Genomic DNA, 27,500 nt, shown 5'->3' with positions numbered 1-27,500 from the left:
AAAATCTTACGTTTCAGGATTCCCATTAAAAAAATAATAAAAGACAATTCAGGATTCCAATTAAACTCATTAGCAAAAATATCAGATCTACAAGCTCAAAACGCGTTGCACACAACGCTTTTTGAGCTTGTACAGTAGATGTACTATTTTTGCTACTCTTACTGGAGATAAGAGGCTTCTGCTTGACAGTAACAACATGCAAAACAAAATATCCCATTATGGCGGGCCCCCTGTAGTAACTCTGAGGACCCCCCAGGGGGCCCGGACCCCCCCCCCCCCCCCCGTGGAAGACCCCTGGTATTTGCTAATATACATTTTTATTTTCAGAGCCCAGCTACAACAACTTATATGCTTCAATTATGATCTAATTTAACATTGTTCTGGAGCAGGAGCAGAGCGATTACTGAGATAGGCTCAGAGGTCTGTCTGGGGGGTCCCAGGTGAGGAAAGACCCCAACCAAAAGTCAGGAGGGTTATTCTGGCTGCTTTAAAAGTGTAATTAATGAACTCAGAATGTTTTAAAACGTACAAAACAACTCTAACATTATGAAAATCAGACATTAACTGGCTGGCGTACTGTTCTGGGAGGTCCCAAAATAGATAACCCCCAGAAAGGGGGTGGGGGTCCGGAATATTTTACACCCATCATTTACCCATTCTATTTCTTGACCCAGAAAACATAGGATTGGCATGTTTAATTAAGTTTCTAGGTTGTCTAGAAGCCAAGATTATGTATTTTATGTCAGCCATTTTGAACAGCCAAAATGGCGACTTTGCAGGCGTCTGAGCAAATGGCAACAAAGATTTTTGGATTCCCCATGCTCTGAAGATTACAAAAATGTATAGTTTTACTGATCCCCCAAAAAATCCAACAAAAATACATACTAAACCTGACTATTTGTTGGACATTAACAAAAGCAAGGTATAACATTTCTTGTTTTTTTCCCCCCATGAATAACACCTTTACAGTACCAACCGGCATGAGCCACTTCTAAATGCCTGCTGTTCCGGGCTACATAATACATTTTTTAAAGGTTCAACGTGATTTTTTTTTTTTTTTTCATAATATTTTTATCCCACGGTTTTTGCAACCCATTTTTCTCACCCAGTGCCAACTACCTAACCTGTAGTCCTGGTTTCTGCTCTCCCCCTGCCGCGCCAGGGGAATTGGGGAGCACCTGGCTGCAGTAGGAGCGAGATCATTTAGCGACCTACAACCGGGTCGCGACGTGGTCGGTAGTTTTCAGCGACCGGGTCGCTAAATCGAGCGACTGGGTCGCTAAATCGAGCGACCGGGTCGCTAAATCACCGACCGCGCCGCTAAATCGACCGACCCGGTCGCTAAATCTACCGACCTGCCTGCAGTTTTAGGTCGGTAGATTTAGCGACCCGGTTGGTACATCTAGTGACCCGGTCGGAAGATTTTGCGCCCCAGTCGGTCGATTTAGCGACCCGGTCGCTCGCTTTAACGGCGCGGTCGGTGATTTAGCGACGCGGTCGGTGATTTAGCGACCCGGTCGGGAGGTTGCGTGGCAGGTTAGCCTAACTGAGGTAAGGTTACTGAGGTTAGGTTTAGGGTTAGGGTTAGGGTTAGGGTTAGGGTTAGTAGCCCGGTGGTCGGTGGAAGCGACCACCGGTCGGTGGATTTACCTACCCGGTCGCTGGATTAGCGTCCCGGTCGGTGGAATTAGCGTCCCGGTCGGTGGAATTAGCGACCCGGTCGGTGGTTTTAGCGTCCCGGTCGGTGGTTTTAGCGTCCCGGTCGGTCGATTTAGCGACCCGGTCGGTGTTTTAGCGTCCCGGTCGGTGGTTTTAGCGTCCCGGTCGGTGGTTCTAGCGTCCCGGTCGGTGGTTTTACCGTCCCAGTCGGTCGATTTAGCGACCCGGTCGCTGAAAACTACCGACCACGTCGCGACCCGGTTGTAGGTCGCTAAATGATCTCGCCCTCTCTCCCTGGCTGGCTAGGGGGAGGTAGTATAGAAACCAGGACTACTGCATGTTTTTGTGAGGGTATCAACCCTAGGAGACACGGGAGAACATGCAAACTCCACACAGAAAGGCCCTATCGCCAACCCCACCTAGGGTGTGTCAACGTGAATTCTATTTCACAATGAGTAACTGATATTCAATGGAAAGGATAAAGGAATTGTTCACGTACTGTAAATCTGAAGGGAGAAACGTGACAACCAAGGAACAAGGGATCTGCCTATCCACAGTCTCCACCCAGAGGAAATATAAGAGAGACGATGAGTCTACAACCTCACACAACAACCAGTCACACAGATCAGCACAAGGTAAGGTCAAGACGTGAGCAGAATAGTTTGTTAGGCTACTGTGATTTTATGAGTTATAATTAATAGAGTTTTTACACTGCAGTCACAGCAGGCTATGAGGACAGATACAGCAAAGTAATGTGTGGTCTGCTATAGAGGCCTGCAGGCAGTATAGCTAATTTAAATCTATTTAACACTATTTCATGGTATCTGTTTGGGTTCTTTCTTGCCAGATGAAGTTCCTTCTGCTTGTTGTGATGTTGGCGGCATGTGATGCTCATGCTACTCCAAAAGGTAAAACACTTAATTATAAGAATGTTGGTTGCAGTTTAACATTCTAGACCCACAGCCATACAGAGAGAGAAAGACCAGCACATACACCTATACAGTCCAATAGATGGATAGATTTTATTTATGCTAGGGTAAGTGATGATTTTGGGTTAAACCTTTTTTTTTTCTTCTTTTTTTTGTTCTTCTTTTTCTTTTATGTTAAAGCTTATAGTGATTGGTAATCATATATGCATAGCATACACTAGTAACTAAAGTTTTCAAATAAATGTAGTGGAGTAAAAGTACAATATTTGGATCTGAGAGTAGTGGAGTAGAAAGTAAAAGTAAATTAATAATAAAATAATAATAATAGTCAAGAGCAAGGTTATTTGCTCTATGTTACCACATTTGGTTACATAATACACAGTAATGTAATGTATATATTGTCAACTTTTATTCTTTTCATTTGGGGATTTTTATTCTGGTCTAGGCCTACAGTGTGACATGTTGAGATGCAAAATTCCAAATGGAAAATATTAAAGCTATATGGGCCTTATTATGATCCAGGTCTTATGGCTTATGCCTTAACCTCTTTGCCTTTTTTTACTATTTTGTTTTTGTTTTTTAAATATTTCAAATAGCTGATCTGCAAGTTCACAACGTGCAGATGTAGATCAGCATTTGAAGTATTTAGAAATGTTTTTCAAAATAGTGGAAAAAAAGGTAAAGAAGTTAAGGCATAAGGCATAAGACCTGGATCATAATATGGCCCATATATATATGATGTCTTATGTCTGTTGAGGTACAATAATTGCTACTCCAATCCTGTGCGTCTGTCTCAAATAACTTTATTGACATTGACAACCAGTCTGTGTCCTATAGCTGAGTACTGAATGGAAGATAAGGGAGTCAACCTCCAATCACTGCAGATGTGCTGCTTATTGTATTACCATATTCTACCATACAGATTGGTTAAATATAATTTTACAGTATACATTCATATAAGCCCTAGCTTGTACAGCAAGGTCTATTCTAGGTGTTACAAAAAAGTGTTGTTTCATAAAATGTTTACATTTAGACAATTATGCATAAAGTCTATTGAGCCAAAACAGTGTAAAAACACAGACAGCATCATTTAAGAGCCGCCCTGTTGTTTTTTCATCTCTGATGCAAATTTTTGTCTTCATCTGTCACTTTCTCTTTAGACCTTACAGGTAAAATGTTCACCTTCCCAGAGAAGTCCAACTACCATAGAGTGAAATTAATGACGTCTCAAGACTCCTTCTCAGCTGTGACTGTTTGCCTGAGGTAAGTTCATAGTTGAGCTACTCAAGGAGCAACCTTATAGAAGTTAGCATTCATGTACAGTAAATGTGAAGTTCCTACTGACATGAAATGGTAAAGTCAGCCTGTAAAAACAACGGATGAAACGTGCCATAGAACTGGAAACAGAAAAGTGCGTTCCTCAGAGCACAGATCTACTGTAAGTCTGGCGTGCCTATTCAGTGGGGATACTAGATCCTGGAGTATTGGGAAAATAAAGTATTGCGATATATTGCAATATTGATTATACTGCCCATGCATCTCTAGGGCTGTGTAAGTCTGGGTGCAATGTTTCGTGCTTTGGTGTCCCCTATAGTAACAAGTGAAAGTGAGTTGGGATGATTGGACGTTACATTCATGATACGTGACGGTCGGGGACACACACGCATGTACGCATGTACGCACGCACGAACGCACACACACACACACACACACGCACACGCACACGCACACGCACACGCACACGCACACACACACACACACACACACACACACACACACACACACACCTGGTGGACATATCCAGATTCAGATTCTGAATGTTATGAATAAAACTGAAAGGTCAACTGACTAAACAGAACACTATACTGAACTTAAAACTATTATACATCTGCCTTCAGGTCCTTTACAGACCTCACCAGGAACCACGGCCTTTTCTCCCTGGCCGTTCCCTCCAATACCAATGCATTCGCCATCTTCATTATGAGCACGACTCAGATCCGTTTTCATGTTGGAGATCCATATAAGGATTTTGACGAGCAACAGTACACACTTAACACCTGGCACAACGTGTGCGCCACCTGGGATAACACAACTGAGCTGGGACAAGTGTGGGTGGACGGAAGACCCTCTTCCAGGAAATTAATCAGGTCTGCAGGCATCAGCGGAACCCCAAGCATCATACTAGGACAGGTAGTGTTTTACATCTGCAAAAGTGCCATCTCGCATCTATAAATATTTTATTAGATATATCAGATCCTAGCTGAAAATATTGTTTTGAATGAACATTATTGTGTATATTGACCATTTCTTAGCTCCTTTCGGAACCTCTCCCTCCACTGCTATGCAGCTCCGAGATGAGGTTCCTCCCCGTAGTCAACCAGAATCTTCCTGCTGGGTGGAAGATCCGCCGTTAGCCATCACTTCTTACCTTTGGTGAACATTCTATCCAAAAAGTGAAGGTTTTCTGCAGATCTCTCATCGTTTCACTTCTCAAGCGTGGAAGAAAATCAAAGCAACGGGTTGAAATAAAGAGTTTAAATATCGCTCATTTTGTCAGACTGTTCTGTGTTTTCCCCATTGACTAACTTCCGGGCTCCAGTGCTACAGTCTATGGGGAAAACACGGAACCGGCTGACAAAATGATTGATATAAACTCTTTATTTCAACCTCGATTTTCTTCCAGGGGAAGGGAGAGGTTCCGAAAGGAGCATTTCTCAAGTAATTTTCTAAATCAATATGGTTCCTGTTTTCAATGAGCAGCTCAAGTAGCTATATAATTTACCATTATTGTTTCCTCTTACAGTAACATAGGTTTTACCTTCCTTCAGCCTGCAGGTGGTCTACTTTACAAATAAAACAATACAACATCCAATGAAGTACTGAAAATGTGCATAGTATTGTTTGTTTTAATGTCTATTTTGAGTACATGAAACCTCGTTGTTAATGCTCCTTCTAATATTGATGCTTACAGGAGCAGGACTTGGTGGGTGGTGGGTTTGATGCTTCTCAGTCCTTTGTTGGGATGACGTCTGACGTCCACATGTGGAACTATGTCCTCTCGCCCTGTGAGATCCAGCGGTACACGGACGATCTCAACTTCACCCCAGGGAACGTGGTCAACTGGAGGGCTCTGGAGTTTGAGACTGTAGGAAAGGTGGTGTTAGAAGCGAATCAAAAACGCTGTGTTTAATGAATCTCAAAACTATTAAACTAAGCAGGTGGAAGATGTTCTCATGTTCTCTGAATCTTAAGTATATAATCTTCTCAACTTCAGAATAAACAAAATGTTGATGTCTGTTTTGAATGTCCAATGTGATATGACCAATGTGATTAATAACTATTAAAACTGTTTTTTCCTTTCTTGTCTTTACACCAAGTTAAAAAAGGGCCATTTATGTACACTCTTTCACGTTATGTAACTATACTCCATCACTCTTGAACAACTTGGAGCACCACTGATCACCAGATTACTGTGTTACTTACTGTACTTTTAGGAAATAGGTATTAATAGAGGTTTCCTTTTTGCAAAACAACTAAACATCCCATCTGTTTTGTTCCTCATGGGAGGAACTACTTCCAAAGTAAAATGTACCTGTACCCTTTTATTTTAGTTATGGGCAGTGTTGGGCGCGTTACTTTAAAAAAGTAATGAGTTATAGTTACTAGTCTTATAAAAAGACAGAAGCTGAGTTAAACGGAACACTGTATTACAGAAGTAAGACATATTTCAGAACATTCTGGTCAGGGGGAAAGGGACAACATTTATTTGGGGTATCACATCAGCTAAACTAGCACTACAATCTGCTTGTCTAAATGTGCAATCAAGAAATGGAATAGTGAGATATGGATCTCACTATTCCATTATAGTGAGATCTCATTAGCTTGAAATCCCCATCGATTGGTAGGCAGGTGTCTGAACTGTCCACAGCCCATCAATGAGACACAGAGTAGATGAAAACAGTGGCATCTTAAGGTAGCTCTCCACCGCACCAACATTGGCTGCTGTAAGTGTTGGAAAGCGTCTGTTGCCAAAAATCTGCTGTTGAATGGGCTGTGGGTACACTGTCGCGCCAGGTCGCAAGTTGTAGGAAAGTGTCGGATAGCAGCGGGCTTGTTGTTGAAAAAGCCATCAAGCCATAGGCTTTTTTTTTAGCACAAAAAAAAATACTCACACTCAACAATACTCTGCTAACCAAGCAGCAGTAACCAACTGATGGACTGAGTATAGTTTAGGATATTAGACTATTGTGTAAAAAAAAAGAAAAAAAATAGAAAACATTGGAAGCAGCAGATACCATAGCATCCCAAATCATCACTGACTGTGGAGATGTTCACACTGGCTACTTTGACTTACAATTATAGGGGCCCTAATAACTTTATCTATTGAAAAATAGCAGATATACAAGCTCACAGCGTGGCACCGAGTGCCGCGCTGCGAGCTTGTATATCTGCTATTTTTGAAAAATCGTGAAAATGTGTGCAAGAAACCTATGTCAAGGACCCCCAAGATGATATGTATTTGGCCACGGACCCCGATCTCAAAATATTTAGTTCCAGGGACCCCCAGAAGCAAAATTTTAGTTAGAAATGTTCGCTTAAAAAATACATAATATTCAAAGATTTTCACACATTTTCACAACTTTTCAAAAATAGCAGATCTACAAGCTCGCAGCGCGGCACTCGGTGCCGCGCTGTGAGCTTGTATATCTGCTATTTTTCAATAGATAAAGTTATTAGGGCCCCTCCACCTTGGGCCCTAGTAACTCAGTCCCACTTTCCTACCCCTTGTGACGCCCCTGGTCACATGTAATATTGTAATATTTTGAGATATGGATTTGGGATATTGATGAGATGTATGCCATACAAATTGAAATTAAAAAAGTAAAAGGTTTTGAATATTTCACTGCATGCGCAATGTATCTAGAATATATGAAAGTTACATACGCACCAATGCCACAAAGTCCAGCAGTGAATGTGAAGCCAAAGTAGAGGAGGCAGTAAGGAGTCTGAAATTTGGCAAATCACCAGGCATCGATAACATCCCAGCAGAGCTTTGGAAACACAAGGGGCAAGAGATGATAAAAGCACTTACATCTGCCAAAGGATATGGGAAACCATGCAAGCAGTGGCCCCAAAAATCTTGAATTATCCCCTTCTCCAAGAAAGGGAACTCAAGACAGTGCCAAAACCATAGAACTATCAGCCTTATCTGTCATAAGAGCAAAATATTGCTGCGGATCATCCTGAACAGACTGTGAGGAGCAAGGCAGAACAAACTAGATTCAGACTAACAAATCTTCAACATCAGATTACTGATTGAGAAGCTCCTTCAGCACCAACACAACCTCATTGACATAAAAAACATAAGCATTTGACTCTGTTTGGCATGAAGGGTTGTGGCAGGTTCTCAGAAACTACAACTTTGACAATAACCTTATACATGTCATTCACGCACTTTACACACACTCAAGCAGTGCAGCTCTGTTGAGGTGCCAACTTGCGTCTTGTGCACAAGTAGTAGGCGAAGCATGGCCTACTTGTGCGCCAGCAGCGCGCGCCATGTGCGCTCACCACTGGCTTCACCACTGGTTGGAGATCCCTGGCTGTCCAAGCACCCACAATGACACCCCTATGGCCCCCTAAACCGTGGGATGAGAAGAGGGGAGACCACATGACAATGTGAACACAATTGACTAATTATTCTGTGAAGAGGAAGAGGACTGGATTGCCTAGCAGGTGATTGTGCAACCCCTGTTGGTGTAGTCTGCTTCACTGAGGAGAACAAAGGGGTATTGTACTAACAGCTCTCCAATCTTCAATACCTTCTAAAATAACACATCAGTAAATTGGAATGCATGGAGCTCAATACTCTTAATATTCCTTCGAGCGATCACTCTGCATCTCACTTACTACAGGGGCAAAACATTCAAATTGAATGAATCACTTACTGTAGAATTCTGAAATGATGAATTTGATTTTCCTTTGCTCATCATAATTAAATACTCCACCCCTGCTAGTCAATACTGTCCCACAGTCACATTGTGTGACTCTCCTATATGCAGTTTGGAGTCTCTATTGAACCCAATGAATCCAGTGAGGTTGTTGTGGTAGATGGGGTTTGTGTTACAGTGTAATGCAGTCAGATTGTGCAGATTGAATTGAATCATATTAAATATGATACTGTCCTTTTCTTCAGTGACTTAGTATAACGTCGTTGTCGGGCGGAAACCACGTATCTCCAAGTTTCAAATTTGTACGTTCTTTCGCAAAGCAAAGCCCTGCTTCATCATACAAGGCCGTCGCACAAAGGTACAAACAGCCGATGTACAAACAGCCGATGTACCGGTACAAGCACACAACGCCTCGCGGTGCGAGGCGTTGTGTGCTTGTAGATCGGCTGTTTTCACTAGTCTAAATCATTTTTAAAATGGAAAATGCAAAACAAATGGTTTTTGGACATACAAGGTTTTCACCCGAGAACGACGATAAGTATCATGCACAGTATACATCTGCTGCTATGCTCACGCATGCCATCTTATCTCAGGTATGTGAGATAAATAAATATGTAGATAATTTGTTTTTCTTTGGTTGATCTCCTTTCCTCTTTGCACCCCTCCTCTTCTTCTTCCCTTTCTTTTTTTGTATGGAAATAACAATACGATGAGAACTATGCACGAAAACAAATGTCACCCACTTTTTTTAAACTTCTCTAAACCTGTGATGTGACAATAAAAGCTGATTCTGACTTACACCTTAAACAGAGTCCTGATTATTTCAAGAAATGTTTTATTCATAAGACACTGAGAGAAAAAGCTGAAATAAAGAACTTTCACAGTCTCATCAACATAATCTATACACTTTGGAGAAAATATGAGGAAAAACAATCTACTTTAATACCAATGTACAGGAAGCTATAACAACGTCAAATTCATGAGGATGTGCATTACTTTCCATAGACACGTTCTGGGTTTTTATTATGTTCTTTCTGACTGCTTTTGATGCTTATGGAGAAATTGAACACTTTTTTTATTTTATTTTATGGTGTCAGCTTGTCTGCAAGCTTGAAAACTCCCAAAATACTCAAAATAAAATGACAAATAAAATCCACGAAGTTGCTGTTTTCAACAGCAATACCTTCCATTCCTGCCTGCTACATCTTGACTGCTCCTTCAAAACCATTGTGATTTTTGAACAGATACATTGAGGAAATACTCCTTGGCTACCTTTAAGTGCCAATGTATTGTCCCGTCTATATTTAGACCTAATGCATTAACCTTAATCAGCTAACTTGGCCATATCGTATTCTTTCACAAGTCCATTTGAACTTGACCGTTGTTCAAGGCCATGAGTCATTTTCCAAAACAACCCAATGAAGGTCAGATGGACTTAAATGTCTTAACATTTCTATAATATGCAAGTGAGGAAGACAGTATACGGGAGTTTCATTTCCTATTCATGAAATATATTCGTCCCAAATATGAATATCACAACTTTATTGTTGCAACCTGTTTCAGCCTCCCTCTGCAAACAGCGTAGATGCCTGTCTACCAGATAATCTGACAGTTCACTCTGACAGTTTGTGTTGTCTTAATTCTTAAGTCTGATTCTACAAAACATTGTTGTTTGAGAAGACGGCTGAACAGATATAGGCCTATATATAACAGATAGTTAGTTTATCATTTTAAGTGATTTGTGTGAGTTTTGGACAAAAACAAAAAAGTGGCTAAATGGGGGGTCGCGTCACAATCCAAGGAAAATGTTCGATTGTACGAATTGCAGTTCAAGAGTTATAGGTCAAAACGTAAAGCAGTGAGGGAGCGTTTCGCTGTTTCTACGTGTCATCTTTTCGACAGCCAAACCTAACCCTTACCCTAACCCTAACCTCCGTGGGGTGAGTCGCTAACCCTCCCGGCGCTCCGTTGTCGAAATGATGGTCGTTCGAAAGAGCGAGATTTCCCCAAGCAGTCTTGTACCAGTTTGAGACCAGTTGGAAAGATTTGGATTGGGTGTCACTGTCTTCCTTGGCCTACTGGCTGCGTGCTCTTATGGATTGGCACTGAACACACACACACGCACACAATACACACACACACACACACACACACACACACACACACACACACACACACACACACACACACACACACACACACACACACACACACACACACATAATCTCCACCCCTGGCTTTCAGTCTTTTTTGATTGAAGACTTTATTAGTGGTTTGCATAGGAAAAGGTAGGCCTACAGTTTCATGACGGTACAGTTCACTGGTACAAGGTCTAAAAGGAGATCCTAGAAAAGACTAAGCTTATTTCCATAGGAAACCATTGAAGTATCTCATATAACATTGAAAGACAGACGGATAGAACACAGTACTATGCAGTAGTCTGGCGGGGATAGCGATGAATTCTTACTTAACCTGGTTCCATTTGTTTGCTGGGTTTGGCGTCTATCATACTTAACGAGATAAGGACTCGGCACCCTGTGGCTGGCGAGTTTGGAGCAGCATATCTTCAGTGCGTAAATCATCTCCAATATTACAAGGTGAATTACATGTGCAGCGTGCTTTTGCTGCACCTCGTCTCCCTCCTCCCACCGCAGATCAATGAGGCTCATAATGGATGTAGGTCCACGCTGTCGACACGACTAGATGAAACAATTACACCGGAGAGTGAGACAATAACTAGAAAGGAGTAATGCATCGCATTAACCCATTAAGGGATAGAATTATTTAATGCTTTAGCTATTGAAAAACAGCAGATATACAAGCTCGCAGCGCGGCACCGAGTGCCGCGCTGCAAGCTTGTAGATCTGCTAGTTTTGAAAAATCTTGAAAATGTGTGCACATTTTTCAATATATATTTTTCAAAGCAAACTTTTGTTAACTCAAATCTCTGCTTCTGGGCGGGTCCCTGGAACAACATGTTTTGAGATGGGGGGGTCTGCGGCCGAATAAATGTAATTTTGGGGGTCCTTGACATGAAAAAGTTTGAGAACCGCTGACTTAGAGGAAGGATTTAGAAGTCGGGTCAAAGATCGGGTCAAAGATATTCAAAGACTTGCACACATTTTCAAAATAGCAGATCTACAAGCTCGCAGCGCGGCACTCGGTGCCGCGCTGCAAGCTTGTATATCTGCTATGTTTCAATGGTTAAAGTGGTTCAAATCTAACGCGACTCGGGCGCGTTCCAGGTCTTTGAGCGTTAAAAGTTATTCTCCATCCGCGGTGGGCAGAATGGAGTCAGATCAAAGGAGAGCACAGAGTGGTGTAGACATCACAAAGCATGTAAATAGAGCGCGAGGATGATGCCACACTGTAGCCACAAGACACAGCCAGAGTCCTTGAGGGAAAGGGCGTTTAAGACCAGGCACAGAAAGAAGTAGGAAACAAAGGGTGCTTAACAATATGCTGGATGCACCACAATGGACGCAACTCGATAAACAAAACACTTTTGCTAATTGGCTCTTTATTTTCACAAGTGGACCGAAAAGAAGTAAATAGCAGAGAAACATTAAAGGGTATTTGTTCTCAAATGCTTGTATAGTAAGAGTCATTTTCACCAACACTTGCTTACATTATTCCTACACAAATTCTATTGTCTTTGATAATAGAATTTAACGTTTGTTTTGCTTAAATAATTACAATATTGGCAAAGAGTTGAATGATGAGTATTGGGAAAACCTGATGAGGGAATCCATTTCAAAGGCAAAAGTTCGAATTCATCTCTTTAATCTCCATCGTCAAGACCTTTAGACCTACTAGTGCCTGCTCCCGTTTTAATCACCTGTGTGTTTGTGATGAAACAAGTCTGTGATCTCACTGTGTATCGACTATACCACGTGTGCTTTCTCTGCCGAGCTCTAAAACCATAGCATCAATTATTTTTACACCATAAAACAATGAATCTCATTTTCCAGGTCTCCAGTAGACCTAATACTTGTCATGCATTGCTGGCAAAAGAAGGGAAAAAAAATGCGATAATATGAGCTTATTGTATCATCAGCCTCTCAAAAAAAGCATTTCTTATTCATCATTGTCTCCAGTCCTAGCCTGCTGCCTGCCGTCAAACACTATGCCATTAGACTGGCTCCGCTACTGTAATTCTCTCTCCTGCGTGCGTTGCACTGTCTGCACTCTCCAGCGCTCAGTGGCTGAAAATTGCAGTTGGAACACACTGATGTGATATGACTACTGATGCCTCTCACACTGTTTCCCTGAACTAGAGACCCCCCCACCCCCCCCACCCCCACCCGCTGTTCCCCTGAGATGGTGTTAGACATCCACACACACTACAGTCTCCCTATACTCCAAACTCCCACAGCTTGCTGCCTCCACCGGCGTCTATCTGTGGGGAAGCTGTTGAGATACTTAACCCACGCCCCACAGTACAGTATGTGAATTCCCTTGCCTGCCGCATGCGGTATCTGTCTGGATTGATTTGCAATCAAATTATAATGCAAGAAAGTACTCCGTTCTTAGTATAAACCCGGGCTGGAAACCTATAGCTCATACTGTATGTCCAAAACTGTTACTTTTCAGGATCAAATTCAAAAGTAGCAAAAATAGCAGTTTGACAAGTCCGAAAACGTGTGGCTTCCCGCCGCGCTTCAAGCTCATAGATCTGCAACGGTCAGGTCGCACTTAGTATGAAAACATCCAGCTTATGTCTGTGAGTCACGCTAATACACAACATTTCGTTACCTATATTGACTTCAGTTCCTCCCTCCCATTCCATCCATGAAGGCAGGTCACAAAAAGTTAAAGAAACACATTTGGTATAACATTCACTCACATGGGTCTGTGGCACGTTGCTGATTAGCTGTGGCTTTCACAGGCTGTTTAACTGAACACTGCTCAGTCAGCTGCTTTTCAGCGCAACCTGATGGTCGCTTCTCGACCTTAGGGCGTCTTACTTGTAGTACTTTTGTGTGATGCTGTAGTATGATCAAGTGGGCCATTCATTTATGAAAATATACAAAAAGTTACAAATGTTATGTTTTTGTGTTTGTTCGTAAATTAATATGGAGACACTGTAAGAGGTTTCTGCCTGAAAGCAACAATATCATATTATCGTATTGTCCACCATATTAAAAACACTGGAACAAAAGCTTCCCTTCAATGGTGAAAGTTAATAGCCTAAATTTCAAAATTTCTATTGAACCGTAGTCAGATGAAAGCTACAATCCGGGACTTATCTTGCTGTAATACGTTGAAAAGACAACGTGGGACACTTGAAGTGCTATTCATTTGGGAAATTGTTAGACTGCTCACATCCTTCATTGGTTCTCAAAGTGCGGTCCAGGGACCCCAAGGGGTCCTTGGGGAGTTACCAGGGGGTCCTCAGCTAAATTTGTTAATATAGTGTCACAATCATTTTAACCACTTTAACCATTTATACTTTGGGTATTCAAAAATAGCAGATAAAGCAACATTTTAACTCAAACCTTTGCCTCTGGGGGTCCCTGGCACGAATCCTTTTCAGATGGGGGTCCGTGACCAAATACATATAAATGTGATATTGATACTTGATATGAAAAGGTTTGCATTATTAAATAGAAGTATATACTGTATAAGTACACCTTTTGGAAATCTGCTTGGTTATCTTTGTTGTTGTTTTGTTTTTCCTTTTCTATCGATTCAAATAAAATAAGTGGGGCGTAAGTACATTTGTATTGACGAAATCACATCTTAACCTTTAACACAGCATTTTCCAGTGGGTAGCACAATTTTGCAGCACCAACAACAAAAATATGATCTTTGCATTTCAGTGGAAGATTACATTGGAAGAGGTGAAGGGAGAATTGGTAACCAAGGTAACTGACAAAGTGATTTGATCAAAGCTACTTTATAGAGGCCAGTGCGCAGTGCAGAGGTAAAACAACAAACAACCTCTCTGGCCCAATGTCTTTATGCCTTTCACAATTATTACATAATAGCCTGACTGCAATCTTTTTACATAATCATTAGGATGCATTTTAGTTCATCTGTATGAAAACAGATGGATCAAACAAATAGAAATATTATATCTCCATCATTACGTCTGTGTCATTTTCCACAGTTTGAGGTTTGACTGGCGCTCTCGCTTTTCTTTCCTCTTTTTAGGATTATTTTTCAGCATTTTGTGCTTTACTTTGATAGGCGGGGAGAAGAGAGAATGAGTCAGGAAAAGGGCAGGGGAGATGAAATGCAGCCTTGTGTTGGTTCGATCCCTGAAAGGTTAGCCTTAAGTGGTATACAGTATGTGCGCTTGCATACCAGGTGCCACTTGGACGCAATAGAGGGTATGCGCATGCTTAAAGTGAATGGCATAGCGAGTGGCAAAGAGAGTGGCAAAGTGTGATTAACGTCGTTTGTTTAATGCAATCAGATAGGACTTTTCTGTTTGGATGTGTGGGCTGTCAAGGCCAGAAAGTAGTTTTTTGCCACTCAGTAGGCGTTCCCGCAAAACTTCCGGGTAAGATGATGATGTCACGAGCAACCCTCTATACTGACTGGCTCTCGTTTAACGATGCCCTTCTTCTGCTATGCTACCGAGTGTGTTCATCTTGAGCCACTTAACTTTTAATATTCCACCAACCACGTTTTGATGAGCAGATATCTATCATGGATTTAGTTTCATAGCCAGACACCACTGCGAGTCCATTTCGGCTTTTAAAGCCTAAATGAAAAGTGAGAATAACTTGAATGGTGAATTTGCCAATTTGTCAAACGGTAGTGGTCAAAAGTGATAAGACAACCAAACCTAAAAAAGGAATAAAAGAAAAAGAAACATCTACGGATCCATCACCCACTCAAATTGGGTGAACTTGGAAAGACAGTCCATCACAGTCCCATCCCGCTGCAGTTGGCTGTTGCTGGAGCTTTCGGACAAGTGTCTAAATATAAAATGTGACAGCACCAGATGGCACACGTTAACAGAGCAACATGGTATACAGCCAGAGAAATACAGCCAGTCAATACCGTTGGAAGAAATGAAAGAAATGTACAAGCAGTAAAAAATCATCAGGAAAAACATCAATCTCCAAATATTGCAATCGCCAAATTATGCCAAAAAAAGGGAAGGATCACATTCCCAACCATTTAAATACATTTCATCCATCCACTACAGAGATGTAGGCCTATGTGGTCACAGTAAGCAAGGCAAACACAAGGTAATACATCAAATGCATGGAAATAGTAATCTAGGATCCTAGTACGTAAACAAATAACCCATGTTCAGTCTAATCTGTATAATATCCAAAGATTTACACTCGTACATTGAAACTACTGTAGGGTTTTGACTGATGGGCTTTTTACTACTTTTCATCGGTTCAATATTATTTTAACCAACACACAGACGTAAAGGTTAATAGCACATATTTATGAAAAGAAGAGAGGACCAATCAGGTGGAGTTAGCTGGTTTGGCAGAACGTGTGGAGTTAGGAGGTTTTGTCCCAAGCATGTTTTACTACTTTCTATAGACGGGTTTCTGGTCCACGTTACACTGATAAAACTAGATGCGTGCGCAGGGTCCGTACCAAAATTAGCCAATGAAACCAGCGCTCCCCAAAACAACAGGTTTGGGGATTGGACGGAATTGATTACATGATACAGTCAGCTGTGCATTTAGTCTCAATGTTTGTAAACAAGAAACCCGTCTATTGGTTCAAAATTATTTTAACCAACACTCAGTGTTCAATAGCCCTGATTTATGCCAAAAATCTAAAACCTCAAAAATGGAGTTAAGAGGTTTTGGCCAGACAGTGACGATATAACATTTTTAGCCTTTGCGTAAGCTTGCAAGGTCGTCAAGGGTAGGGCAAGTGTTGCGTCATGTGCTAAGGTGGAGTCTGAAGAGGTGAGTTTTAAGATTACGGCGGAAGACTGGGATTGAGGCGGCAGTTCTATCTGCAGTTCTATCTAAGATGGTTTGGGAACCAGAAGGGAGAAGAGTCTGGAACGTGTGGAGCATTGTCCCGGATGACTTAGGGAAGGTTCAGACTGCTACCCTGTGTTAGCTGATGTGAGAGAGCGGGAAGGGCAGAATGTGTTCAGTCTGCTTTGGCACATTAAATGAGGAGAAAAGGCCCTGCGTGACCACAGAGAGCATTGGTAACATTGGCGGTTGCAGTATTTGCAAATTCCACTGGCCATAGATAAATTGCTTTGGCCACAATCTCCATGTGGCTGTCTGTCAAAAATGCCATAGAAGGTGACAAGGAACGCACAGCTCACACGCCATGGGACTGCGTGTAGGAGTCCATGATCAACACTTTCAACCTGAGGTGGAATACCGCATTCCAACGCACCAATCTCCTCCAACACACACACACGCATGCAGACGCATGCACAATTTGTATAAGGTTTTTTTTTTTTACTTTTATTTATAATAAAATGTTGGTGTAATGAACATATGAGCCTAAACAAATCTACACAATTGGGTGCCAAGCAGAATATGGTAGAGTAGTAGTGGTGTAACGATACGGCATCGATGCATCGATTTTTTGTTCAAAGATCCAACCATGTCGAGCAAAATATCATATTGTTTGACTTTTTAATCATATCAAATAGTTTTGCAATGCAAATAATCAATTGCATCAATACTAATTACTTGTGCGTTGTAATTAGCAATTTTTAAAAGAAAAAATTTAAAGAGGGGTTTAATTACTTTTCCATTACATATCACTACTTGGTTTATTGATAAATGTGTGTAATCTCTGTGTTCATGTCAAGGTGTACGTTTGTCCATGTCTTCAAATACAATGTCCATGTATTTGCTAGAGAATCACTGTTTACTTATTTATATCCATAATAATATTCCCCTTCAAAAACCTGCGCTATACACACGTTTCAGACATTGAATTGTTTTGCTGAAAAAAAAAAAAAAACATCACAAGGATGCAACTGGGACGTATCATCAGTGATGTAGCCTGGGGTCGACGGGTGTTTCGGGTCTCGCAACATCATACACCCTCGCCCAGGTGACCCAGCCGGGGTTGATCAAGTCCCGACTTACGTCCCAGTAGCTATCCACGATCAGTCCTATTAGGGAAAGACAGGGTCACTCAATGTGCTGCACCGGAACTACTCTGCCGGGATTGGGGGTACTATTCTGGCGCGTGGAAGAACTAGGCTCTATGGGTTGACTCCTGGCCGGGTCCTCTCCTGCTCTCACCAGGTTCAGAACCTGTGCGTTGCACCAGACCCCAATCCAAACATTCCATTCAGCTGCAGTTGAATGGCCCTCCTAAAGGCCTGACCGTGGATTTGTTGGGCTTCTTTCTCACAGAAGACACAGGCTGGGGCGCTAACCCAACCTGCTCCCGGGTGCCGTCTAAATTCCGGCCGTCAACCGAGTCTCCGGTGGTCACCAAACTATTCCTGGTTGTCACATAGTCTATTCCTATGAGCCACTATAAATAGAACTAATAATGAAAAATAAATAGTTGCGGAAAATCATTGAATTGTATCGCATCGCCATGAAAGAACCGATATCGTCCCATGTATGGTATCGTGAGGCGTATCGTATCGCTGTTAAAATGTAACGTTACACCCCTTGTAGAGAGGGTGCTGGAGGTGGAACTCCTTGCCCTAACACGTCCTGATCAATTACAGAAAACATGAGCACCTCAACCTGACATGACACAACACAACTGTCTTGAAATCCATCAAATACAGCACTGAGACCTGTTCTATCAAGGGAAAAGTACTGACCTTGCTTTCTGGGAAGCCTGTGCTGGAACTTCTAAACGGAGAGCTCTAATCCCCCAGACCCCAAGGACAGCCAAATACACAGTAAACATAAAGAAAAAATGTGCTGTCTTCTTGATTAAAAGTGCAGTGCAACTCCATTTCAAGAGCTCCTGAAAAAGCCAGCTTCTTGATCCGAGGTTCAGATCAGAGATGCAGTGGTAGTGAATGATACTAAGGACTAGCTTTTAAGGGCGATGACAGAGATGAGAGTGTAAGAAAGCAACAGTGACAGAGCGGTGGCAGAACTAAAAAATGACAGATCCGCAAGAAGAAGTGGCTAACACAAATTGCTACCCACTTAGGCTGATACTGAACTGACACTGTAACTGCAGGAAAAGTAAACCGCTTTGGATAAAGGAGCTACATACCGTAAATGCACCATTTATTTACCATTTTACAAACAAGCACATTTTCCCATTGGTGGCGAAGTTAGCAAGAAAGTAGTATAGGCTTGCATGACGTTTGTGTACTGTACTGACTCTGAACAATATAATATTACATACAATTTATATAGTGCTTTTCTGAATACTCAATGTCGCTTTACAAAACAGCAAATGGTTGAAAGCATTGTTGCCTTGACCACTTATTCTTTGAAATTATTTGAAATTATTTCTACAGTACCAGTGCTCGTGGTTGGCTATGACAAGGATATGGCCCGATTTTGTACCAGCTATTCCTGTTGAATATTGGTACATGTAATTGTCAGTCAATGCTTTGTATATTTCAGTAGCTTTGTATATTCAACTAATTCATGTCATATCGACCCTGTGCAGTTTTTGTTTGCAAAGCCTAGAAGGCAAACAGAAATGTAATTTGTATTTAAATGTTCCCATTTTCACTGCAAATAAATGGCTCTTCTTCATAAAGGTATATGTAATAGCTGTAAAAAAGGAACAGAAAAAGACAAGTAAATAATGAATAACAATTATTTGTATGACAATTCATCAACCCAAATGGCATTATGGTGACAGATATAAGTTGTCACTGTCTGTACAATATCTAAAACTCACATTCATTCTGTGCATTCTAATGCATGGAAAACACCTTTCCAAGATCCCTTTGGAAGTCTGTGAGTATGCACATAATAATGAAAGATTATGGATCATAGGCCTATTGACTAATATATGGCTCGCACACATGCATGATCTTGCTTGTGCAGCTAGGTTTACATTTATGATGTACACTATAAACGAAACCCTAAACAAATTATCGTCAATGCTGTGACCTTTTGAAACCATCTGTGGGCTTAGTGGGGCGTTGCAGTTTAAAGTGGCATAATGCTTTGCCCTGAATGCCCACGTACTGCTTAGTGCCAATGCCAGAAACCATATCGTCGTTGTTGAGCGGAAACCTCGTATCTCCAAATTTCAGATTTGTAGGTTCTTTCGTAAAGTAAAGCCCTGCTTCATCATACAAGGCGGTCGCACAAAAGTAGTGAAAACAGCCGATCTACAAGCACACAAATCGCGAGGCGTTGTGTGCTTGTAGATCGGCCGTTTTCACTAGTTTAAATCATTTTTAAAATGATAAATGCAAAACGAACGGTTTTGGACATACAGGGTTTTCATCCGACAACGACGATATACAGTTTGGATATACTGTAGGAATATTTTCTCTTTCAAGGAGTTTTTCTTTTCTTTTTTTTGTTAATCTGAGATCAACAAAATATATATGAGTTGTCACACAGTAACAGCCATAGGCTGCATGTAACATTCCCCACAGCATATGCAGTTTCAGTTCTATGGCAGCTGGCCAAAGTGAGAATGCTTATGTTGACAAATACTGACTGACTGAATGGTCTCTGGAACCATTTCTGAGAATTCACATTATACATAACTGAGAACACATTCTATTGCTCAAGCTGCAGTGAGTGAGAGTGGCTACAGTTTTGATTTGAATCTCAGTGCCCTTCATATTTCTGTTTTAAGCACACCACTCTATACTCTCCTACTTCAACGGTGACCTGTATTTAAATCCCAGGGGGCTGTTATTCAAAGTCCTGTCAAGGGAGTGACGGCTGTATTTTTTCCATGTACTCTGTCACTCGCTAAGACAGAATTAATATTGTATGTGTGCCATGTGTGGACCTTTCAGAGCTGTCCAACGCTCCCCCGGCTGCTGCATGCACCAAGAGAGAAAGGGACCTATAGGTGCCTTACTGCCTTCACACATGCAGCCCTGATCTCCAGCTAGAGTCCCAACAAATTGCACTGAATGCCTCGCTTTGAATCATATACGGTGAGAAACATTTCCATGAATGCAAACTGGATTATTGTTTACACAGAGTAATAGCTACTGTATCGTTGTTGTCAGGTGGAAACCTTGTATGTCCGTTTTGCATTTATCATTTTAAAAATGATTTAAACTAGTGAAAACAGCCGATCTAGGCACACAACCCTTGTAGATCTGCTGTTTTTACTACTTCTGTGCGACGGCCTTGAATGATGAAGCAGGGCTTTACTTTGCGAAATAACATACACATTTGAAACAGATAAGTGTATATAAAAGTGTAAAACAAACAAAAAAAATCATGTTGCTATATACTGTATCATCTCTGTCAGGTGGAAACCTCATATGTCCAAAGCTGTTACTTTTCAGGATTCAAATTCAACAATAGCAACAGTAGCAGATCTACAAGCAAGCTCAAAACGTTTGCCCTGTGTTAAGTTGCAGATCTATGGCTTTTGATGCTTTTTTGTCACACTGTACTTAGTGTAGTATAATCAAGTAGGGCATTAATTTACAAAAAAAACAGGTTAGAATATGGAGATAGGCTATACTGTAAGAGGTTTCAGCGTGACAGCAACGATTAACATCTAGAATGACACAGATGCTGTCCCGGATTTAAAGGTATGACAACGTACATAATAGGGCTTTCCAGGTTTAAATGTGTTAAATAAACAAACAAAACAAAACAAGACAAACAAGCAAATCCTAGGTTCTTTTCTACACGTCATAATGGGATATATGTCATCAAACATAAGCTGTCAAAGCTTCTGCTTCAACACAAGTTTAAATCTTAAAGTTTAGGAGCGTTCTGTCTTACTTTTAGAAAGACAGCTTGGGCTTTATTACAGGTTGTAAGGTTAGTCTACAATTTGAAGGTGAAGCCGGGGCCTTTCTTTAACAGATTTGAGTGCCCACTCTTTCTGATAAATGACCAATTTTGCAGAAAACATTTAAGATACCTTTAAGATACTTGAAATTACGAGTTTGATTAAATTATACAAGTTAAAGTTAAATTTAAGAGTCCTTCGGTAGTGTTTTAAGGGTGACTTCCCCCAAATGTGTCCTCCAATTTCCAGAAACTGTATTGCATCAACCCAAAAGGGTGCATTCATTCCTAACAGATAATAGAGCTTGCGATGGCATTCCTAGGGTGCACTAATACCCATAATGTCCATAATCTACACCCCACACTGCTTTAATTATTTAAACAGAAACAACGTCATTCCAACTCTCTCAAAGTGTATTATTGCGACCAAAGGTCGCAGTTTAGTATGAGAAACGTCATTTCTCATCATTTCACACATTTCACATAATTTCTCCGTCCGTCTGTGTACGCTTTTTTCTCTATTTTGTCTATGGGTTTGCCACTCTGACATGACAGTCTGGCATCACTGTGATGTCAGGGGAACCACACTAACACCACACTATAAGATACCGGTATATACAGTACATGCATGCATTCATACAGTACAGACAAGTATACATTATGTACAATACATACGATGGATTGATTGATTGATTTATTGATTGATTGAATACTTTATTAACAGTTTGCAAAAAGGTACAGTGGTACGATTGTACTGTACAAATGGTGCTAAAAGGATAACACAAAAAAAGCCCTGTGGGCTGGTTTCCATTGTGGTCCCAGATATTCAATTCGTCGATTCATACGATTCATACAGACTCTGCGTATGCACAAGATGTGAGTAGAGTAACTTTACTGTATTTTGCAACCTATCTCTCAACTTTATTGTCACGTGGAGGGTTTTTCTCTTCTTCTTCTTCTTCTTCTTCTTCTAATCCACAGTGAGCACAGCGGATTTTAGTTGGATTACATACTTTCCATCACCCGTATGTGATTTCAATGTTGGGGAGCTTTTAATAACTCTTGGCTCCGATTTCTGAGGCAGCTTTGAAATGGGGCTTAATGTTTTGAGGGAATAACAATTAATTTGCAAGCCTGATTGATGCCAAGAAAAGTCATTTAGCCCTACAGGGGGAAAAAAAAAGGAAACATCTCTAACACCTTCAACAGCAACCTACATTTTCCAGTGGGTTATAATCCAATTAGTAAACAACATTTAGTGTAGGTTTTAGCAGATGTACATTTCTGAATGTCTGAAAGAGCCTGTCTTTTTCTCAGTCACAAGCTTTAGTATTTACGTTTCCACACACATACCGGTATGACCCGCGATAAACACATCATTTTAGCTTCATTGAAGCTGCAATGAAACCCTGCTCTCTAGTGATAAACATGACATTTTAGGTTCACTGAAGTCGTAATGAAACCGTTGCTCCCTCTTTCTTATTTAATAGATAAGACTTGTGCACAACATGGCATTGCAGGAAACCCTGGGTCTGCATAAAAAACACAAGTTTGAGGTTTTCACCAAAACAACCTCAGTCAAAAGGTCTGTGTATACAATATCCATGTATAAACACTGACTCTGAACGCTAGACACACTGTGCAGTGCATGGTCCTCAAAGTGGGTTCCGGGGACCCCCAGGGGTCCTTTAGAGGGTTCCAAGGTGTACAGTATAGCGTCACTGTCGGGCAGCAACCTCGTATCTCCAAGTTTCAAATGTGTACATATTTCGCAAAGCAAGGCCCTGCTTCATCACACAAGGCCGTCGCACTAAAGTAGTGAAAACAGCAGATCTACAAGCACACAACGCCTCGCACCGCGAGGCGTTGTGAATACAAAATAAATACAAATAAATACAAAAATACAAAAAAAAAAAGGTTTTGGACATACAAGGTTTCCACCCGACAGCGACGATGTACATGACATTGCAGGATACCTGCAACCTTAATATACACGATTAAGAAGTGTTGTGAGCTTGTAGATCTGCCATTAAAATAATATACAGTGTATACTCTTGAATTAATGTGAGGATTTGGATTTTCTTTTATCATTTTAACACAAATCTTGTATATTTTTCACGGTCGGCACAACATAATACTGTATGCAGATGGAGGTCCACAGAGTGGACAAATACATTTGAACCTGTTTTGGCACTGGTGCAGGTTCCCAAGTGATTGTATTCAGTGAATTGTGTTGCTGGCAGATTGAATAATTACACTGTTCTCAGAACAAAATAATACTGTCTGCTCACCATTGGTGGACAGTAAAGTACATTTACTTAAGTATTTTGGTATCTGTATGACTTTAGTATTTGTGTATTATTTGGTACAGTACGTATGACTTACCCTCCACTACATTTCAAAGACATTAATTACACTTTTGACTCACTGAGTTTGTAGATTGGCTGATTTGACTACAGGTATATTTGAAATTATTTGAAAAGCATTGAAAGAAAATGTACTTTGTAATTTGTACTTTTGTTGAGAGAGAAACCAGGAGTACCGGTATCTATACTGCATGTTACACCTATTAAGAGCGAGTTAAGAGCTACAATCTAAGAGCTACAATCTATTTTTGTTTTTTTCCCTGCATGGGAATGTAAACAGACCTGCACCGCATGACGTAACTTCCATTAAACGCAGCACTTCCGCTAGAAATCTTGGTACCAAGCGGAAGGCATATCTTGCCCAGGCTGACTCATTATGCAGAATGTCCCATTTCACAACTTTTTTTCAAATGTATACAAATCGCAAAATAGCAGATCTACAAGCTCGCAATGCGACACATCGCGAGCTACCTGGTTTCCCCGGTAGCGCGTGGAAGGAACACGTTATTCCAACCAGTTCCTTTCCCCTCCATCAGGCGCCCCGGCTGACCAGGGGGAGGCAGTATAGAGACTAGGATTACTGCATGTTTTTTGTGAGGGTCCTACACTAGGGGACACATGCACACCAGGGGACACATGCACAGAAAGGCCCTTTCGCCAACCCCACTTAGGGCAGTGGTTCTCAACCTGTGGGTCGGGACCCCCAGAGGGGTCCCCAAATTATTTTGGGGGTCCCTACATGTTAAGCTAAATGTTAACATTGTTTTCTCACTCAACAGTAAACAAACCCACATAAGGTTTAAGTGTATAGAGGGTATCCGCACATTTCTAAAGTGACAATTTAAGGATTTTAAAGACCTTTTTAGTACCTCTGGTCAAACATTGGTCAAATTGTCAAATATTAGAGGCTGAAATTGTGAAAATAGCAGATCTACATGCTCACAACGCCTCGCAACGCGAGGCGTTGTGAGCATGTAGATCGGCTATTTGGAATAGATCGAATCAAACTGAATGTAATGCCAGCTCCTAAAATTCCAAGTGCTTGTGAAGGGTGGGGGGGTCCCCAGTTGAAATATCATTATTTTGGGGGTCGCGGCCTGAAAAGGTTGAGAACCACTGACTTAGGGTATGGGCACTGATGACGTGGAGGAGAGAACACGCCCCCGGCAGGAATCAAACCAAAGACCTTCTAGCTGTGAAGTGACATCGCTGCCAATTGTGCCACCGTGCCTGTGGCATGGATAGATTGATAGTATAGTAGGTTGACAGGACATGGGGAAAGAGATGGGGAGTGACACGCAGCAAAGGAAATTAAGGCCATAGGAATCGGGACTCGAACCTGTGATGCGTCAGGCTATATTGAGCCTATAGGTGCCCAGACTAAGTCCATATGGGTTTTCCCCAGAATCCCTTTTATGCCCACGTATGAAGATCCCTGATGTCATCGATATATATCACTGGCCAGATGGTCAATACATGGCCCATCTGTGTGGCTGGTTCAGATAGGGATCTCCATGTATGGGCATAAAAGGTATTGTATGTTGTGATGTCATGGGAAGCACTCTAACAGAATCCCTTTTATGCCCATATATGGAGATCCCTGATGTCATCAATATTAAGACCATATCTAACAGGACTTCATATGAGAATGCCCATATATGGAGGAAGACAGCCCATATCTGTGTGGCTGGTTCAGACAGGGATCTCCATGTATGGGCATAAAAGTACTGATACTATATACAGTACATGGATCTCCATAAATGGGTACCAGGGGTCTCCATATATGGGTAACTGGTCCGAAATACATCACTGGCCAGATGGCCAAGAATTGGCGCGAGGTTGCATGTCGCCCTGAGGCGTCTTACTAGTATAATGAAGAATTCGTGTTGTTAATGGTGTGACAATGGTGATGCAGGGATTTTTCGCACTCACTAAGGTAGTGAGAAACATGCTAATCCTGGCTTATTTGTCTCAATGGTTATATCCCCTCACAGGAGCCGGGAGGCATCGTGTTTTCTCAGATTTCTGAAGAAAGTCAGCCCAGCCTTCCGTGTTATCGAGATCTGCCTCATCCTGAAATCTCTGTCAGGATCACCAGTGGCAGTGACTGATGCCTCCGTCGGTGTAGCACTCTGTTCTATCAGGCTAATGGAGTGGCTACAGCTGTAATAGCCCTTTAGCTGACGAGTGCATATTAGAACATGCAAGGTTTGTCATTATTCTATGGTAATGCACTCTGCAATCACACGCATCCCTCCTGGGCATGCAGACACACGGGCACATATGCGTGCACACTCTCGGTCACTCAGGCACGCACGCAGGCACACACACACACACACACACACACACACACACACACACACACACACACACACACACACACACACACACACACACACACACACACACACACACACACACACACAGTATATTTACGGTGTCCTTGGGGAATGGGACCAGTGATGAGGCTCATCTTAGATGGAGGAACAGACCCACCTGCAATATCGCATACACCATTGCTATTTCTCTAAAGTTTATTTATCATTTGGTTAGGCAGCTTCTAAATAATTCACCCGCCAGACCAGCCAGACCCTGAGCTCAGTGCCAAGGCATGTATTTGTCATCGATACTGACCAACACGTCTGCCTCAAAATATACCTCTCAAACCTGACTTGACTCGTGTTCCATTCCGTAAACAGATTTACTAAGCTGTACGACGGCGTGATCCAAGATGTAGTGGAGTAGTAAAGTAAACGTATTGGGAATTGGAAATACTCAAGTAAAGTAAAATAACTCAAAAGTGTAAAAAAGTGTTACTTTACACCACTGCATATCCATTATGTGTAAGCATGTACGCTGCGTGTGTGTGTGTGTGTGTGTGTGTGTGTGTGTGTGTGTGTGTGTGTGTGTGTGTGTGTGTGTGTGTGTGTGCGTGTGCGTGTCACTGGAGGTTACACATCGGCACTCCGAAACATTGATATTCCGACCACCTAAACCTAACCTTAACCCTAACCTCCGTAAAACTAACACTGGTGAATGCTAACCTGCCAACGCTGGTGAATGCTAACCTGGTGAAATGCTAACCTGCCAACGCTGGTGAATGCTAACCTGGTGAAATGCTAACCTGCCGACGCTGGTGAATGCTAACCTGGTGTTCGGTATGGGGATGTTTCCGAATGGAGAACCGCCCCCGTCACGGGAGAAGAAGGATCCATTTGTTATTGGTATGCTCACAGAGGCAGTGTCCTTTTTAGAGCAATGCAGTTAGTCGTGACTCATCACATCGTCTGCTTATGGGCTTTCATGAATTCCGCATCCACTGCATATCCAATCACATCGCTTAACTCGTTCCCGAGAGCCTTTGATCACAGTCTGTGACCAAATCAGCTTAGTGGGAAATGTCACAAACACTTTGTGGCATCTTGTTCCCCATGCAGAACACATGTACAGTAGGCCTATAGGATAAACCGGAATGTTTTTTAATGACGGCGTGGCTACACGTTGACTCAACACGCGCGGTGACAACTCTGCGGTGTAATAACCTGTTAAAACCGGGAAAAGCATCATGCGTCAATTCAGATTTTTGAGTTAGCCATTCAAAAATCTTGAGAGAAAAGTGCATGAAGTAGAGTGGGTTCTGAATTAGCAACGCACATTCAGTTTTCTGTCATTATAAGGCTGTTTATTAACAGACATATGAGCAGCCCGACTTTGATTAAAATCACACCCAGTGTGAAGTGAGCGGTGGCTTTG

The 27,500-nt window shown here is 41.7% G+C and overlaps 1 protein-coding gene across 1 annotated transcript in view; it reads left to right on the top strand.

Annotated features, from left to right (window-relative positions):
* Positions 1-3,762: 3,762 nt before the first annotated feature.
* The window catches only part of LOC308297297 (C-reactive protein-like), a gene marked incomplete at both ends in the record, with an annotated part of 56,222 nt that continues 32,484 nt past the window's right edge, over positions 3,763-27,500 (top strand). Inside the window, 3 exons of the mRNA XM_080740710.1 lie at positions 3,763-3,851; positions 4,487-4,778; positions 5,560-5,733. Coding sequence (XP_080596836.1) covers positions 3,763-3,851; positions 4,487-4,778; positions 5,560-5,733 — 555 coding nt within the window. The remainder of the gene's footprint in view (positions 3,852-4,486; positions 4,779-5,559; positions 5,734-27,500) is intronic.

This window comes from Nannobrachium achirus, assembly GCF_963921795.1.
Source record: "Nannobrachium achirus genome assembly, chromosome: 2".
Lineage (NCBI taxonomy): Eukaryota > Metazoa > Chordata > Actinopteri > Myctophiformes > Myctophidae > Nannobrachium > Nannobrachium achirus.
Note: the sequence above shows the minus strand (reverse complement) of the source record. Positions and strands in the feature narration are given on the sequence as shown.